The sequence below is a fragment of the Oryzias latipes genome, chromosome 3, assembly GCF_053564925.1.
Source record: "Oryzias latipes strain Hd-rR chromosome 3, Olatipes_Hd-rR_3.1".
Taxonomy (NCBI): Eukaryota; Metazoa; Chordata; class Actinopteri; order Beloniformes; family Adrianichthyidae; genus Oryzias; species Oryzias latipes.
This window is the reverse complement of record NC_136239.1, coordinates 5,607,078-5,621,634: the sequence shown is the minus strand read 5'-3', so window position 1 is coordinate 5,621,634 and position 14,557 is coordinate 5,607,078. Positions and strand designations below refer to the sequence as shown.

General features: G+C 47.2%; 1 protein-coding gene across 16 annotated transcripts in view; it reads right to left on the bottom strand.

Annotated features, from left to right (window-relative positions):
- The window catches only part of ppip5k1a (diphosphoinositol pentakisphosphate kinase 1a), a 42,406-nt gene that overhangs the window by 27,347 nt on the left and 502 nt on the right, over positions 1-14,557 (bottom strand). For 15 of the 16 annotated variants that reach the window (XM_078944134.1, XM_078944141.1, XM_078944136.1 and 12 more), the window contains exons 2-16: positions 12,587-13,005; positions 8,913-9,108; positions 6,409-6,499; positions 6,246-6,331; positions 5,994-6,148; positions 5,386-5,487; positions 5,147-5,308; positions 4,947-5,068; positions 4,768-4,869; positions 4,605-4,691; positions 4,447-4,522; positions 4,260-4,369; positions 1,005-1,090; positions 792-917; positions 246-367 (exon numbers count right to left, since the gene is read on the bottom strand). In XM_078944134.1, the coding sequence (XP_078800260.1) occupies positions 246-367; positions 792-917; positions 1,005-1,090; positions 4,260-4,369; positions 4,447-4,522; positions 4,605-4,691; positions 4,768-4,869; positions 4,947-5,068; positions 5,147-5,308; positions 5,386-5,487; positions 5,994-6,148; positions 6,246-6,331; positions 6,409-6,499; positions 8,913-9,108; positions 12,587-12,730 (1,767 nt within the window). In that variant the 5' untranslated portion in view covers positions 12,731-13,005. Of the gene's footprint in view, positions 1-245; positions 368-791; positions 918-1,004; positions 1,091-4,259; positions 4,370-4,446; positions 4,523-4,604; positions 4,692-4,767; positions 4,870-4,946; positions 5,069-5,146; positions 5,309-5,385; positions 5,488-5,993; positions 6,149-6,245; positions 6,332-6,408; positions 6,500-8,912; positions 9,109-12,586; positions 13,006-14,277; positions 14,473-14,557 lie in introns of those variants that run through there. The other variant, XM_078944135.1, reaches the window with a different exon arrangement.

Here is a 14,557-nt window from a genome sequence, read left to right as displayed (position 1 = left end):
TGGTCTCCTGCATTTTGGGTTCTCCACCACCAGTTCCTGTCAGGCGGGATGGGGGGTGGGGGTGCTGCTTTGAGATGGTGCTGGTGGTGTGCCAATGTACTGTCTGGTCTTTACTAAAAAATGAGTCTGTCTGCAGCTACATATCTGGGGGGTCTGGAATCAAACATCACTTCAGACTCAAAGTTTGATGTTCAAAATAAATTCATCTGCTCAGTGACCCCCGCTCCCAAGAGAAACCCCCGTACCTTTGCGAAGGCGGCCGCCGTCATCTGTACGCGGCCTTCGTCAGACGCGTAGATCTTCAGGTCGTGTCTGTAGGTGCTGTGCAACCGCAGCAGACCACAGCCCGGAAAACCAGCATAGTCTCCTACAAAAACAGCCGACCAGGAGCAACACATCACTTCCTGTTTAGGGACCAAACAGCAGCTAACCACTGGGGGGTGGCAGGTGAGTTAGCGTTGCTCACTTTAATGACAAGCGGTTTAAGTTTATATAGTCTCTCAGTCTGCTTTAAAACGGTTTTCCCTTTAAGGTCACATGTCTGTCCACCAAAACCCTCCTGAGAAGAGTAGACTTTGATTGACATGCGACCTGTGGGCGTGTTCTAACAGCTTGTTATTCCTGACAGTTTTTATAAAGGTCCTTCAGCTGCCTTCATATGGGTTTAACGTGTAGCAGCAGGTCATGTGACCTCAGGCTGCCTCCCACAAAGACAAAAGCGCAGACAGAGTTTAGCTGCACGGTTTGACTCCCCATATCTACGTGTGGGTCATCTGTAGGCGTCGCCTCACCTTGTCCTCCAGGATACATGCAGCGGAAGGCTCGGCCCAGCTCCTCCGCCTGGACTCTGCCGGCAGGGGTCAGCTCACCCCCCCACTTCAGGACCAGCAGCAGAGATGGACCTTCCTTCCGAAAGTCTGCAGATGAGAAAAGGCGAGATCGTGTGACTGCAGATGTAGAGACCTCCTGACCCACAAAAGAGGACTCAGCACTCATTCCTGCACCTTCTTCTTCACTGGAGGTCTTGGGCTGCCCGTGGGGGAGGTAGGTCAGCTGCACCTTCCTGTTGATCCCTGAGAAGTGGCCGTACCTGCATGACGGCAACAACAAGACAAACATGATCCAATCATCTGCAGAGGTCAAGAGGCCAAATCACTGCAAGACTCTTCTGAGGAAAAAGCAAAAGCGCTTGGAGCTTCAGAGACCTACTCGGTTCTTAAACTCTGCACCTCATTTCCTTGTAAGAGGATCGGCCTTTGGAGCTGAAGCAGAACTACCAACCACACGTCCAGAGATCCCAGAACCCATTCCCCAGTCTGCACACCCTCCTCTGTTCCTCAGCTCTTTTAAAGACCCACTCAGTGTTTTTAACACGTTCTTGAGTTATTTTTCTGATGATGGAGGACATATATAAGAACATCAAGCTCAAAATAGCATTTCTGAGTATTTAGTATTCTGCTCCTGAGCAGACTAAAAAAATACCATTTGAAAAACATTGTATTTGTGACGTAGAAAATCTGCTGGCGGCTCACAGTCTCCCTGCTCCGCTCCATTCTCATCATCCACTGACAGACAAACAGATCCAAGAACGTCTTTGTTTTCCTAAACTGTACGGCTGGATAGCTCTGATATTGCTCACAGTTTTTGTTGTGCCGCTAATGTTAAGGTGGGTGCAGGGCTGCAAGCTAGCGGGGAGAGTGTAAACAAAGAGATGATGGGATGTCAGCAGAGGCTTAGTTCTGCATCAACAGCCCCGCCCACAACTCAAAGGGAAAATTCCGGTAAACTCCTGCTGCTCTCCAGAAACTATGTCCTAGAAAACGACCAAGGTTGTTACATTTTGGATAAAAATGGCATAATCATAACCATAAGACCACTGGGAACACCATCAAAAGATGATCGTGGTGGGACTTTAACCTCTGTCAAGTTTTCAGTTTTCTCAACCTTTCTTGTGTGAAAACATTCAAAACCTCCTCATGGTTTAAATATGAGGGCGGTTTAAGATTCCTTTACAAAGAGCTTCAAACTTGATCTGCTCTTCAAGAGAAAAGAACTTTAAGTTTTGAAGAATGATCACTTAAACTTTAGCTGTGAATCTACACTCACTGGTCACTTCATTAGGCACACCTCTCCAACTGCTCGTTAACAAAAATCAGCCATTCCAAAGCATTTAGGCCTGTAGACATGGTCCAGACCGTCTGCTGCAGTTCAAACCATCAGAACGGGGAAGAAAGGTGATTGTCGTGAATTTGAACGTGACATTGTTCAGACGGGCTGGTCTGAGTATTTCTGAAACTGCTGATCAACTGGGATTTTCACCCACAACCATATGTAGGGTTTACAGAGAATGGTACAAAAAAGAGAAAATATCCAGTGAGCGGCAGCTCAAAAATGTCTTTTTGATGCCAGAGGTCAGAGGAGAACGGACAGACTGGTTCCAGCTGATAGAAAGATAACAGGAACTCGAAGAACCACTGGTTACAACCGACGAAACGCACAACACGTCCAACCTGGAGGCAGATGGACAACAGGAGCAGAAGACCACACCGGGTGTCACTGCTGTCAGCTAAGAACAGGAAACTGAGCCACAATTCACACAGGCTCACTAAAACTGGATAATAGAAGACAGAAAACATTGTCTGGTCTGATGATTCTCCATTTCTGCTGCCACATTCAATGGTAGGGTCAGATTTTGGCGTCAACAACATGAGAGCATGGATCCATCCTGCCTTGGGTCAATGATTCAGGCTGGTGGCAGTGGTGTCATGGTGTGGACGATATTTTCTTGGCACATTTTGGACCCCTTAGTACTAACTGAGCATGGTTCCAACACCACAGCCTACCTGAGTATTGCTGCTGACAGTGTCCATCCCTTTCTGACCACAGTCAGCCTGCCTTCCAGCAAGATAAGGCGCCATGTCCTAAAGCTGAAATCATCTCAGACTGGTTTCTTGAACATGACAATGAGTTCACTGGACTCAAACGGTCTCCACAGTAACCAGATCTAAACCCAATAGAGGAGCTTTGGGATTTGGTGGAACGGGAGATCAGCATCATGGATGTGCAGCCAACAAATCTGCAGCAACCAAACTCTCAGGATTAAGGCAGTTTTAAAGGCAGAAGTGGGTCCAACCCGGTACTAGCAAGGTGTATCTAATAAAGTGGCCGATGAGGGAATATACAGAGGGGATGCCACAATTCTCTGTTTAAAACTGGACCGAACTGTTGCATCCCTACTGTCATACCAGTATGTTTATGTTAAAAGCGTCAGACACGTTTGTGTAAAACTTAGGAAGAATTTATTATTTTATTGTTTCATTTCTTTACACTGGACTTAGTATAAACTACCCGAAAGGGTTTCTTCAATGTTTTTTTTCTTATCAGTAAATTAAGGCAAGTATTTTTCTGAATCTTTGGTGTTTTGTTGCTGTTTTGTGAAACATAAATCAATACAAAACAATGGAGCAAAAATTAAGGTTTGTACTGCATCATGTAGAAAGTGTATGGATGTATCTCTAACATACAGAGGAACAAAAAAACCACCACTTCAATGCAATGCAAGTTACTTTCTAACTGTATTGTCCTTTTGCAGGGAGTTGGATTTCAATGTAAAACAAACAAATCCGACATACTTTTAACTTGTCTTTAATTTTAGGTGTCAACCTATTTGTTTTTGTATTTACGTTTAATTTTTTTTGCTGCTTCACTGATAAACACCATTTAATGTAGGAGCACGTGGCTCCTTTTGGTCTTCTCAGCAGAATCTAAACAATTTTTTATGTGAAAGTATCTTTGTGTATTTTTGTAACTTCTAGTTTATCCTGGTGGAATTCTTCTCTGATCAATGTGCATTGTTTCTGATACGCTGCCCTGCAGTGGTCATGTACTCTTTTGGTGCTAAATACTTTTTGATAGTCGCAGAAACGTGACATTTTGATTGAATCGAATCCTTTATAGAGGTGCCAAACTCCTAAATGGAGCAAAGGCTAGCAGTTTAGCTGTAGGGTATTTAAGGATGTGGAAACTCTACTGCAAAACTAGATCACAAGGAAGGAAAGCAGCAACTGTGGGATCAACAGCTGCAGGATGATTAAAAACATTTTTCGGTAAATACCTGCATTACTGTTATAATTACTGTTCAAGTTTCATGTATTCATGGATAAAGTGATTTTTTCTTTTTATAAACAAAACAACTTTCAAAATGGGGCTGGGGGGTGGGGGGGTCCTCTAAGATCAGCAGCATGAGTGGGCCCTCTTACATTTCCAGAACTGTCTTCAGCTGCTCCAGTTTGGACTTTTTCTCTTCAATCTCGCAGTCGTTGTCTTGGCCGAGTTCTGCCAGCAGCTGGCGGGTGATGTCCAGCACTTCCTGTTGGGGGTCGGAACACAAGACGCCGTCACGGCCTCTGAGCTCTGGGCGCAAAAGGTGCAGGGAGCCGTCATTACCTGCAGCTGCTTCGGCTTTTTCAGCTTTAACTTCCCAGACTTGTATCCTCCGTACTTGTCGAAGAGGTCGAAGAACCTGCAGCACAAAAACCAGGAGCATGAGCAGCAGCTCTGCTGCATGGGACGCAGAGAACGGGAGGGAGGGGGGGGGCACAGACATGGGGTTGCGGACTTCCATCTTCATCTTCTGCTTGGGGGTTCTGTCTCCATGTCGGATGACGGCGATGACGCAGCGCAGCTCCATCCTAAAGAAGATCAGAGCAGTTCACGAGGACAGCCAGGTGCTGGAAGACACGCGGACGATCAGCTGCTGCGCCTTACATGGTCCCTGAAGTTGTGGGAACGATGGGGATGTCTTCTGCCTCGGTCGGGATGGACCAGGGGATATGAAACTGAGGAGCCAGCTCGCGCATCACAATGTTTCTGCAAATCACCAAAAACACACATCACTAAACGGGTCAGGTCAGAACCACAGGAGGAAGAAGAGCTGAAGCTGGCACCCCAAGATCTTGGCACAGTCGTCGTAGTACTTCATGGAGTTCTTCACGAAGCTGAAACCGTTCACGTCGCACACGTACGAGTGTCCGTTAGCCCGGAGGAGGTCGAAGCCGCACACGGTTTGCTGCAAGAATGAGACGAGCAAAGGTCCGTCAACACAGAGCCCGGTTCAGACCCCGTCGGCCCGCCTGCTGCAGCTCACCTTAAAGGCCAGGCACACCTTCCGGGCCACCAGCTTCTCCATGGCGGACAGCATGACCGGGTAACGGACCTCCTTGCCCTCACTGTCCCGCTCCACCTTCCCGTCCAAAGCAGGAGACTTCCGGGCCTCGGCGTGAGCGTAGTCCGGCCCCACTGTATAAACCTACCGACCCCCACCCCCAACCAAATTAAAGGCGTGTCCCAGCTCTCCAAGAATCTGGACATGGTGGAGCGGTCTACCTTCACATCGGTGCCGTCGGTGGGCATGAATTCTTCGTAGATGTAGGAGCCCGTCTTTCTCACGCTGCTCTCTGGAGAGTAAACGCTGCTGCGGCTGCCGATCTGCACGCAGCACAGGTGAGCTGAGCGTGCACGACCTCGCAGAGCGTGCACATCCTGACACATTCTTATAGTGCATGCACGTTCTCTTTCATTGGTTTACAACTCATCAATGACTGAAAGAAGAAAAGCTCATCCTCCTCTCTGATCCTCTCTGATCCTCCAGCACATTCTCGTTAAACTTCTTCTCACCGCTCCTCTTTCCATCCACTCCTGCTTTTCATCTGTAAGCCTTGCTCTCTTTCTCTCCTAAGATACACTTTTCTTCTGCCTATTAACTCAAAATTTCTTCATTCAAAGTCTTTCCTTTCCTCTCTGGTTCCTCCTCTCCTTCTTCCAGTTTCTACCAGAACCCTGTAGCGCCGGTGGCGACTTTCCAGAACACAACTGATCTGGTATGAAAGCTCTTTTTATGAATTACATGATGGATATGTCAGATGCTTTTCCTGACCCGAACCTCTTTGCTGTGAGAGCAAGTTCAGTAAACAAACAAACAGGAAAAGCTGGACCTTCCTGAAGAGCCGCTGGCTGCCCCCCCCTGCAGACGTTGGGTAGTAGATGTAGACGTTGTGGTCCTCAGCACACACAGGCTTCTCCACAAAAGGCTTCTGGAATATTTCTCCGTTCACTTCCACGTGGTCCTCTCCTTCCACCAGGTTGCACTCTGAAGCAAACAAACAGAGGAGGTTGCAGTTCTGCATTCTCAGACACCAAAATTTAGATCCCACAACAGCTTCTGCAGAGCAGAAGGTCAGACTGACCCTCTGGTTTGTCCGGGTCACGGTTCAGCACAGCATAGCGGGGAAGTTCAATGCCCTCCTCCTGGAGAATGCGATACACCTCCCTCCTGAAGGAAATGAAGATCGACTTTCAAACAGGATTGCATTTTTCAGATGGTGGAGCTTCATCCTGGAAGACACGCACCTGTCCTGGATGTAGTACTGCATGTTGAGGTCGTTGATGAGCAGAGGGTTTCTCAGTTTGGCGTAGCTCACTGCCTTATCCAGCGGGAATCCTGCTTTCAGCCGGTAAAGGAGAAGAGGGTCAGAGGGGCGGAGCTTAAACAAGACTTACATCAGCTCAGCCTCAGGCGACGTTCACACCACTGCAACGCACATTCAAGCGGCCACTTGCAAAGAAATGCGTTTTGGGCTTCCACATTCAAAACGCTCCCATTACGCGTGGCTACACAAGTTTGGCTCTGCGTCCAAAACGCATGACCATTGCACGTGCACCGCCAGTTAAACTGGATTTAAATTGGACGAATCAGGCTGTGATGTATGGAAGACACACCTTTTAATCAAGTGCCAAACGTTTAAAAATCCATCATGAAGGAGAAATAACTGCTGTTTGAGCCCGGCTGGAATTGTATGAATCTGTATTCCTCCCCTACCCCTCTGGCTCCTCCCCGTTGCTCTAATTGTAGGGGCATTTGGAGCTGTAGTGGTGTCCTTAACTGTTTTTTTAAGGGGGAGCCACAGTGACTTGGGGTGGATATCCCTCCACTGGGAGGGGGATCCCGTCACACTGTGGCGCGGAGCAGAAAAGCATTTCCTCACGTGGGTGTTCTCTGAAGTACAAACATTTACATTTAAGTCCAAGTAATGACTTTTTAAAATAAAATAAAAAATTTTAATGTATTTTCCGAGCGCTGGCAGCTGCACGCTAACATGGCTCACCTGCGAATATTGATGACATCATCGAGTGGTAGTAACCTCTTTAATTTCAAGACGCTATTTTTCCATAACTGTCCGCTTGGAGGGCTAAACGTAGGGGGAGGGAGGAGCTGGACAGGTGGGGGAAGAATTCGGATTCAGCCCAAGTTTTTCGTATATCGGAATAGAGCTGTGAACGAAAAAGATGCGCCAGATTTGCACGCCTTGGACATTTTTCGCCACGCCTCTTCCCGCTGTAGATGGCGGACATACAGAAGCGAAGGAAAGAGAAGCCCCTCCCTGCTTGTCCAGCTTGAAAATATTATTTATTTACCGCAAAGCTTTCTGTCTCATTAAAAAAAACAAGTCTTTCAAACATAAATTGGGATGAATGTAACTGCACAACAGAAACACTCTAGCCCCACAACGTAAAGGCTTTAACCCTTATTTGAGAGACCAGAGTCCCCCCATCCAGTTTGTATTCAACAATATTAAGCCATTTGAACATCAGTCTACGCAAATACTGAACACAGGTGGCTTTGGTTATCCTGCATGTTTGTTAAAGCTACGGAGGTCACATATGGCAATATATAGTACACTATATAGCGCGGCGACCTAAATACCAGTTTTCTTAAGCAAATTCGGCAGGTGTCCACACAGTGGCCACATGGTGGCACTTGTAATCGGGCGGCGGTCGCATTTAAACATACCGTGCAACGGCTGCTGAGGGTTTTAAGAAAAAGTTAACATTCAACGGCAACCAGGTTGGTCAGCCTCCAGTGGCAGGGGCGTTCCTTCCAGTTTTGCATGTGTCTGACTAGACCAGAGGTGGGCTCACCTCTGGTCTAGACGCAGAAGCTCTCTTGAGGACCACTGTAAGCATCCACCCAGCGTCTCTGAGGCTGCCCTTTCCTCCTTTTTTTGCGACGTACTCACGTAAATCTGGTGTGCACAACTCATGTGACGTTTGCATCTGAAATAAGAAGGATGGGCTTGTCTGAGCGTTTATGTGGACGTGTGAAACTTGGGGAGGGAGAAAAAAAAAAGGAAACAAAGAACAGTTCCCAGCCGACCGCGAGTCAATTCCCATCTTTCATGTTAATGATCCGTTCCGTTTGTCCGTGGACGCCGCACCTCTCATGAAATAGTTTGTAACTTTGTTTTTCACGTAGATACTATAATTGTGTATGTAGGTATTATGTCATTTTATTTTGTGTGCTGCACACATTTTCTTGTGTACTGGGAATGTGCGAACATTGTGCGATACTGGGCGGCCGGTTGCACTCGATATGGACGGCTGCTGCCGGCTGGAGATCCGGCTGTGACCGCCCGGCTGTTGCCCATTTTGGTGCTGATGACATCACGCCTGACTGACTGACTGACTGACTGACTGACTGACTGACTGACTGCCACCGTCTGCATTCAATTTTCAGAAAAGTCTAATGTTGAGGATTCTGCCCATGCGGCTGCAGTTGCATATGCGGCTGCAGTTGCATATGCGACAGCAGCTTTATCTGTGAATGACGGTGAGCTACAACTTTATTAAAAATGACAATTTATGAGGAGAAAAAACAACAAATCTCTAGAAAACAGCTCATCAACAGGAATGTGAACTGTGGGAGTAAAGCCCAAAGCTGTGGGGGCAGAACCAGAAGCGCGTGCACAGCTCTTGGGAAACAGCAGACATATGGTCTAACGATGCAGACGCTGCTATGGAAAATGAAATCAAACTGAGCCCATCCTTTAGCCGGGTGCAGGTGGGGCTTGCCGTACCCTTGGAGTGGAAGGAGATGAGGCAGTCGCACAAAGGCCATCTGTCCACGGGCTCGTTCAGAATGACGTCCTCTGGAAAGATGACCACGGTGATGTACTCAAACTTGCAGAGCCTTTCCAGGATCTGAGTCATCGGCTTGGACTTGGACTTCTTCATCATGCAACAGATCCCCATGACGATCTGTCGCTCCGGGGGCTGGATGAAGCAGAGAGAAACCTGTTAGTGCAGCATCTCACCCGGTGGGGGAAGGCTGGGAGGGGAGGAGGAGGGAATAATGTTTGGAGGTCAGAGCTTTTTCCGCGGTGGAACATAAAAAACGGCGCTTCAGGCCCGCATATCCGTGGGTCTTACATCAATTACATGAACCTGATCCTATGTGTGACTTTGAAGACGCAATTATTGTTGTTAACGGCGGTTCTAACGTCTTATAGTAACAATAATGCTACCAGTACCGATGGAGAAATGCACGTGTTGTGGGATGAGTGTGTGTGTGTGTGTGTGTGTGTGTGTGTGTGTGTGTGTGCTGAAACCACACGCTGTCAGTCGCCATTTTTGGAGTTAAGAAAAAAAGTGATAAAGTTCATCTTAAAGAACTGAACAGTGAATGAACCTTTATTTCACTTATTTATATTGTGTAAAGTAGGCCTGCACAATTAATCGCAAATTTATCGTTATCGCGATTTCAAGCTGTGCAATATCCATATCGCAAAAGTCGCAATAAATGGTAAACCTTAAAAGTGCTAAAACAATCTTATGGCAGTTTGAACTATTTAATGAATTGAATAAATCCCATTATCCATTTGACCAATCAGATGGAGCCCTTCACATTCTTGACCAATCGGATGGAGCTTTTATGCTAGACGTTGCCCTCCTAATTAGACAAGAGTCATTTGGAGCATAATTTAAGGTATTTTGATTCTTATTTAAATTAAACTTTTGCAGTAAAATGGAAATGTTTTTGTTGTTTTTGCTATTTGTTCACTTATCGCAAGTTATATCGTCATCGCAATACTCATCACTAATATCGCATATCTCGAGTTTTCCTCATATCGTGCAGCTCTAGTGTAAAGGATCATTCACTTTGTACATGTCTTCCCTGCGCGGATTCTTTCCTTAAATATTTCCCAGACTACAGTGCTCAAAATGACTGGTTCAGAGATTATTTTAGCACAGCAGCAGCTGCTGATCTGAGCTTTGCTGAGGAGGATCAGTTCACTGAAATCTCGTCAGACTCCACCGTGATGATGAGGTTTACAGCTCAGATACTCCCTGAATTCTGTCTGGGTGGGTGTGGAGATGGAGCATCCACTCATGGGGCAGAAGGCTGGGGCCATATGTGAGATTTTCTGCTGTTGCCACTTTGGAAACAAAGAGCAGAGCTAGGCTCAATATTGAGCAGGATTTTGTTTTGAAATGATGTGTGGCACAAAGCAGGCAAATGGCAGCCGTTGACACAACTTTGTGTTTCTTTTTGCACATAGCTTCAATGTTTTTGTTCTTACAAAGTGAACGATCCTTTATTTATTTATTTCTAGTCTCTAGCAGCAGGAATGTGTAAGATGTTGATATGGTATTAAACACATTTGGCTTATTTTGTCAACGTTGGGGGGGGTGGGGGGATGAACATTTTTACACCTCCAAAGGGGGGAAACAAGAGAAAATGTTTGAAAACTACTGTGTTAGTGTGACAGGCGTCCCTACGAGAGCCCAAGCTGTCTGCAGTCCACAGCCAGGACACGCCTGCCCCCCCAGAGCCCCCTAATGCTCAGGGTTGGTGTCATTATTAGATGCTGAGAACGGGCCCATTGACTGTATCAAAGACCTGGACAGAGCAAGTGTGACGCCACCCGTAGAAAACGGTTTACTTCCAGCTCCAACCACATGAAGTCCATTCAGTCGCCATGTTTTCACGAAACGGGCGCCGCCACGTTGGAGCGATAAGTCTTCAGTAAGCAGGGATTGGTCCGAGTCGGTCTGAGTCTACATTTCTATGGCAACCACTCTCACCTATCAGGAGCGTGCTTGTTGGAGGCCACACCCCTACCACTTGAAGGTGGGCAACACGAAATCTGTCAAATGCTTTCAAGCATTCAATGTGGGGGCTGGCAGGCTCCACCCACTTTTATTGAGACATCAGTTTCGGTCAACCACAGTTTGAAAACTATGATGAAAAAAATGAGGATTGTGAAGAACACGTTAAAAAGTTATTAGGGCAAGAAAGGTTATTCTGACCAATAGAATGGCTGAGCAACAGCTGTTTGTTTCTCTGTAGAGTCTATGGGATTTCTTAGAGTCAGCATGTACTTCCTGTTTGGAACGCCAGGGGAGAGAAGTCACCTGGTCCAGGTCTCATATACAGTCGATAAGCTCAACATTAGTAATGTGCAGTTTTCTGCTTTTTTTTGGCACAAATCACTATGAGTTGACTCATAAATAATTGTCACAAAACGCTCATATTAAGTAGATTTTAACTTTGAAATCGATGACGTCACATCCACTGTTTAAAACAAAAGTAGTGAGCATGGTGTCCAAATTGCTTTTAAAATTCAGGGCACTATATACTTTTTTTAGTAAGGTGGGAATTTCGGACACAGCACTGGACTACGGTGGGCCTTTGTCTTTCCCAACAGGCACCACGGTAGCTACCAGTTCCTATAGCTCCATGTTAGCTGACTTGTTTTTGGGTTGTGTTGTTTGTTCTCTTGTTTCTCCATGTGTGTGGACATTTGTTTTGTACGTGTTGTGAGTGCAGAGGCATGCCTGCTACTCTTTTTTGGGCTGTTTTCCACATGGTTTACACGGTCAGCTGTTGTCGCTTGGCAACAACAAAATGAGAAGCGACCAGAGATCGCAGGAGAGGCCGAGGAGACTGGGCTCCTCCAGAGTTCGCAGGACTCCGATGTCTTTTATGATGGTGTTGTTGTATCTGCCCTCGTCTATGGAGTGAGCTGCTGAAGGGGGTGGATGTACTGACAGGAACAGGAATATGGAGTGAGTTGCAAATGAAAATATTAAATATCGGCTTTCAAAAGATATCTTTGCATTTGCAAACAAAAGCTATTGTGTGCATAGTGTGTCATCTCGCTTTTTTCCTACCTTTGATTTTGCTCAAATAAGTTTCAGTTTAGCGTGACAAAGCTGCCATTAAACTGCTGCTGATTGGCCCAGATTCTAACCAGTTTTGTGCACAACGTGGCGGCATAAATATCAGAAGAGGATCGACAAACTGGTGCAGAGATCTGATTCCGTTCTGGGATGCCCCCTCCAGTCTGTGACGGTGGTGGGTGCGAGGCGGAGGCAACATAAACGGGAATCTTTCATGGACAAACCCTCCTCCTCATCGCCACCCCCTGAAGAAGACTGCGTGAGCAATGAGGAGCTCCTTAGATCGAGACCTTAAGACCTCGCTGCAGGATGGAGCGGATCTTTCTTTCCGTCAGCTTTTAGACACTACATTGTGTTATTTATTGCATTTTAGTGCCATTTATCATCTGCTGTTTTTGGAGCAATGGTAACAAAGCCTTTTCCCTGTGGCGGGATCGATGAATCTCCTTGTCTCTTCTGGAGCTGCAGCATTAGAACGTCCTCTGAACGAGGGGGCGGGACTGCATGTGGGTCTTCATGAGACACAGAATGGGACAACAGAACTGTTGTTTTTTAATGCGTCTCTCACCGAGTCTGAGTCTTCGTCGTCCTCATACAGCTCCATGTCTGTCCTCATGTGCTCCTCCAAGGCCTCGCTCTCATCGTCCTCGCAGCCCACAAAGAATCTGGGAGCGCCAAACGGGCTCTCGCCTGGGCTGTTGGGCTCTGACATCACAGTCCCCCGCAGCTGTCTTTAGCATCCCGCCACGCCATCGTACACCAACACGCCGCCGGAGCAGGCTGCAGCCGAAAGGCAGAGGGCCTGAGGGAGGGGGCGGGTCCACTCTGCTCCGTCCGCACAGCAGAGCTACTGTATGAGCAGCGGGAGGAGGCCGAGCCAAGGAGGGGCTGAAATATGGAAGGTTGTGATGGGAGTCACATGTTGGGGGACGCCTTCAGCTGATGGGGGAGGCTGCAGTTTCCCCTGCACCTCCGTGAGCCGCTGTCCTGCAGAAAAAAAAGGAACATTCAGCCTGCATGAAGACAAAAAGTTCACGGTGAAGCCCTGAAGTTCCCTCAAAGTCAAGACCGTTTGAGTCGAACTGAGGAGATGATGAAGCAGATCTTCATCAGCACTGACACAAGCGGGGACCTCAGATGACCTCAGACAGAGCAGCAGGTCATCACCGAAGACAATTATTACAACCAGCGGGGGCTCAGTAGAACTGCACAAACATTAACTGATCCCAATCTCACATGTTTGGGTCAAACCTGACGACAAAACAACGCAGGAAGCTTCAGGAACCTTGAACTAAGCTCCCAGCACTGAAAACCTTCACAGGACGCTGCAGCCTTCTGAGTTCCTGCTGACCTCTTTGCTCAGTCGGCATCCAACACCTCCTTTGTGGGCTTTTTTGCTAAATACAGAAGCAAACCTGCAGTCTTTATGTCTCCCGTCTCGTCCCGTTTGTGTCCAAAAGTTTCTCTCCGACTGTTGGACCTGAACCGAGTCCAGTGAGGCCTGGCTTTCTGTCCATCTTCAGCTTTTTTTGCTGACCTCCTGGCCGAGTCCTCCTTCACTCCTGAGACGATTCTCTCCCGCCTACAGTTTCCTTCATGTGTGGAGCATGGACCTCTCCCAGCGTCTTTCAGACTGAATTTCTTCAGATGCACCATGCAGACTTTCGGCTGCTGCTGAAATGGTTTCTGGATCCAGCAGGTCTGACAGGAATCAGGCCCGAGAAGCTCCAACAGTCTTAATTGGTGCTGGGGGTGCAGTGTTTGAATCCTCGCCATCTCTGAGGACTCTCCTTTCGATGCTCCAGCCTTCAGGCAGCAGAGCGTGGCGGTTTTGAACGCGTAGAAGCTCATCGTCATCCGGAGTGCGCTTCTGCAGATCAATGAAACCTTTTGCAGCGTTTCTACTGCTCTGGTTTTTATTCATACGACACGACTAAAAGGTTGGAGGCAGACCTGAAAACATCCCAAATGCTCTAACATTGCTAATAAAACACAAGTGACAGGAAGTGACATCAGGGGTTGCCCAGCCCCTCAAGAGGTGTACCTGTTAAAAAATGTCAAACCAGATTCACAGAATGATTGTCCCAGTCACTTCATATATTGTTATCTTGTATATCAACGTCAAGCTGAACTGAATACCATTTTTATGCAATATTTGATGTGTCACCTTCCCCTGTTTAGGGACTGAGCACAGTAAACAGTGAAACCACCAGCTCCTGTTTATCGGTAAACTGTTGCTTCACTGAGGCGGCCACTAACCATCTGAAGAAGCAGCAGCCCAGTCACCCGTCAGCTGACAAATACTGCTCCCACAGCAGCAGCTGTGCCATTATATGCCTTTCTGAAGCGTCCTGCTGTCTCTCTGTCAGTGGCTGCACAGGTGACACAGCAGATCTTCATACACCTCCTCCATCACAACCTCTGCGCCACCAGCCTCCTCTCTTATTGGCCTACCAGCTTTATTTAGGGTTAAATATAACAAAATGATTTTAAATTTCTCACGCAGCGGAAATGAACAAAAACAAACTATGATAATGAT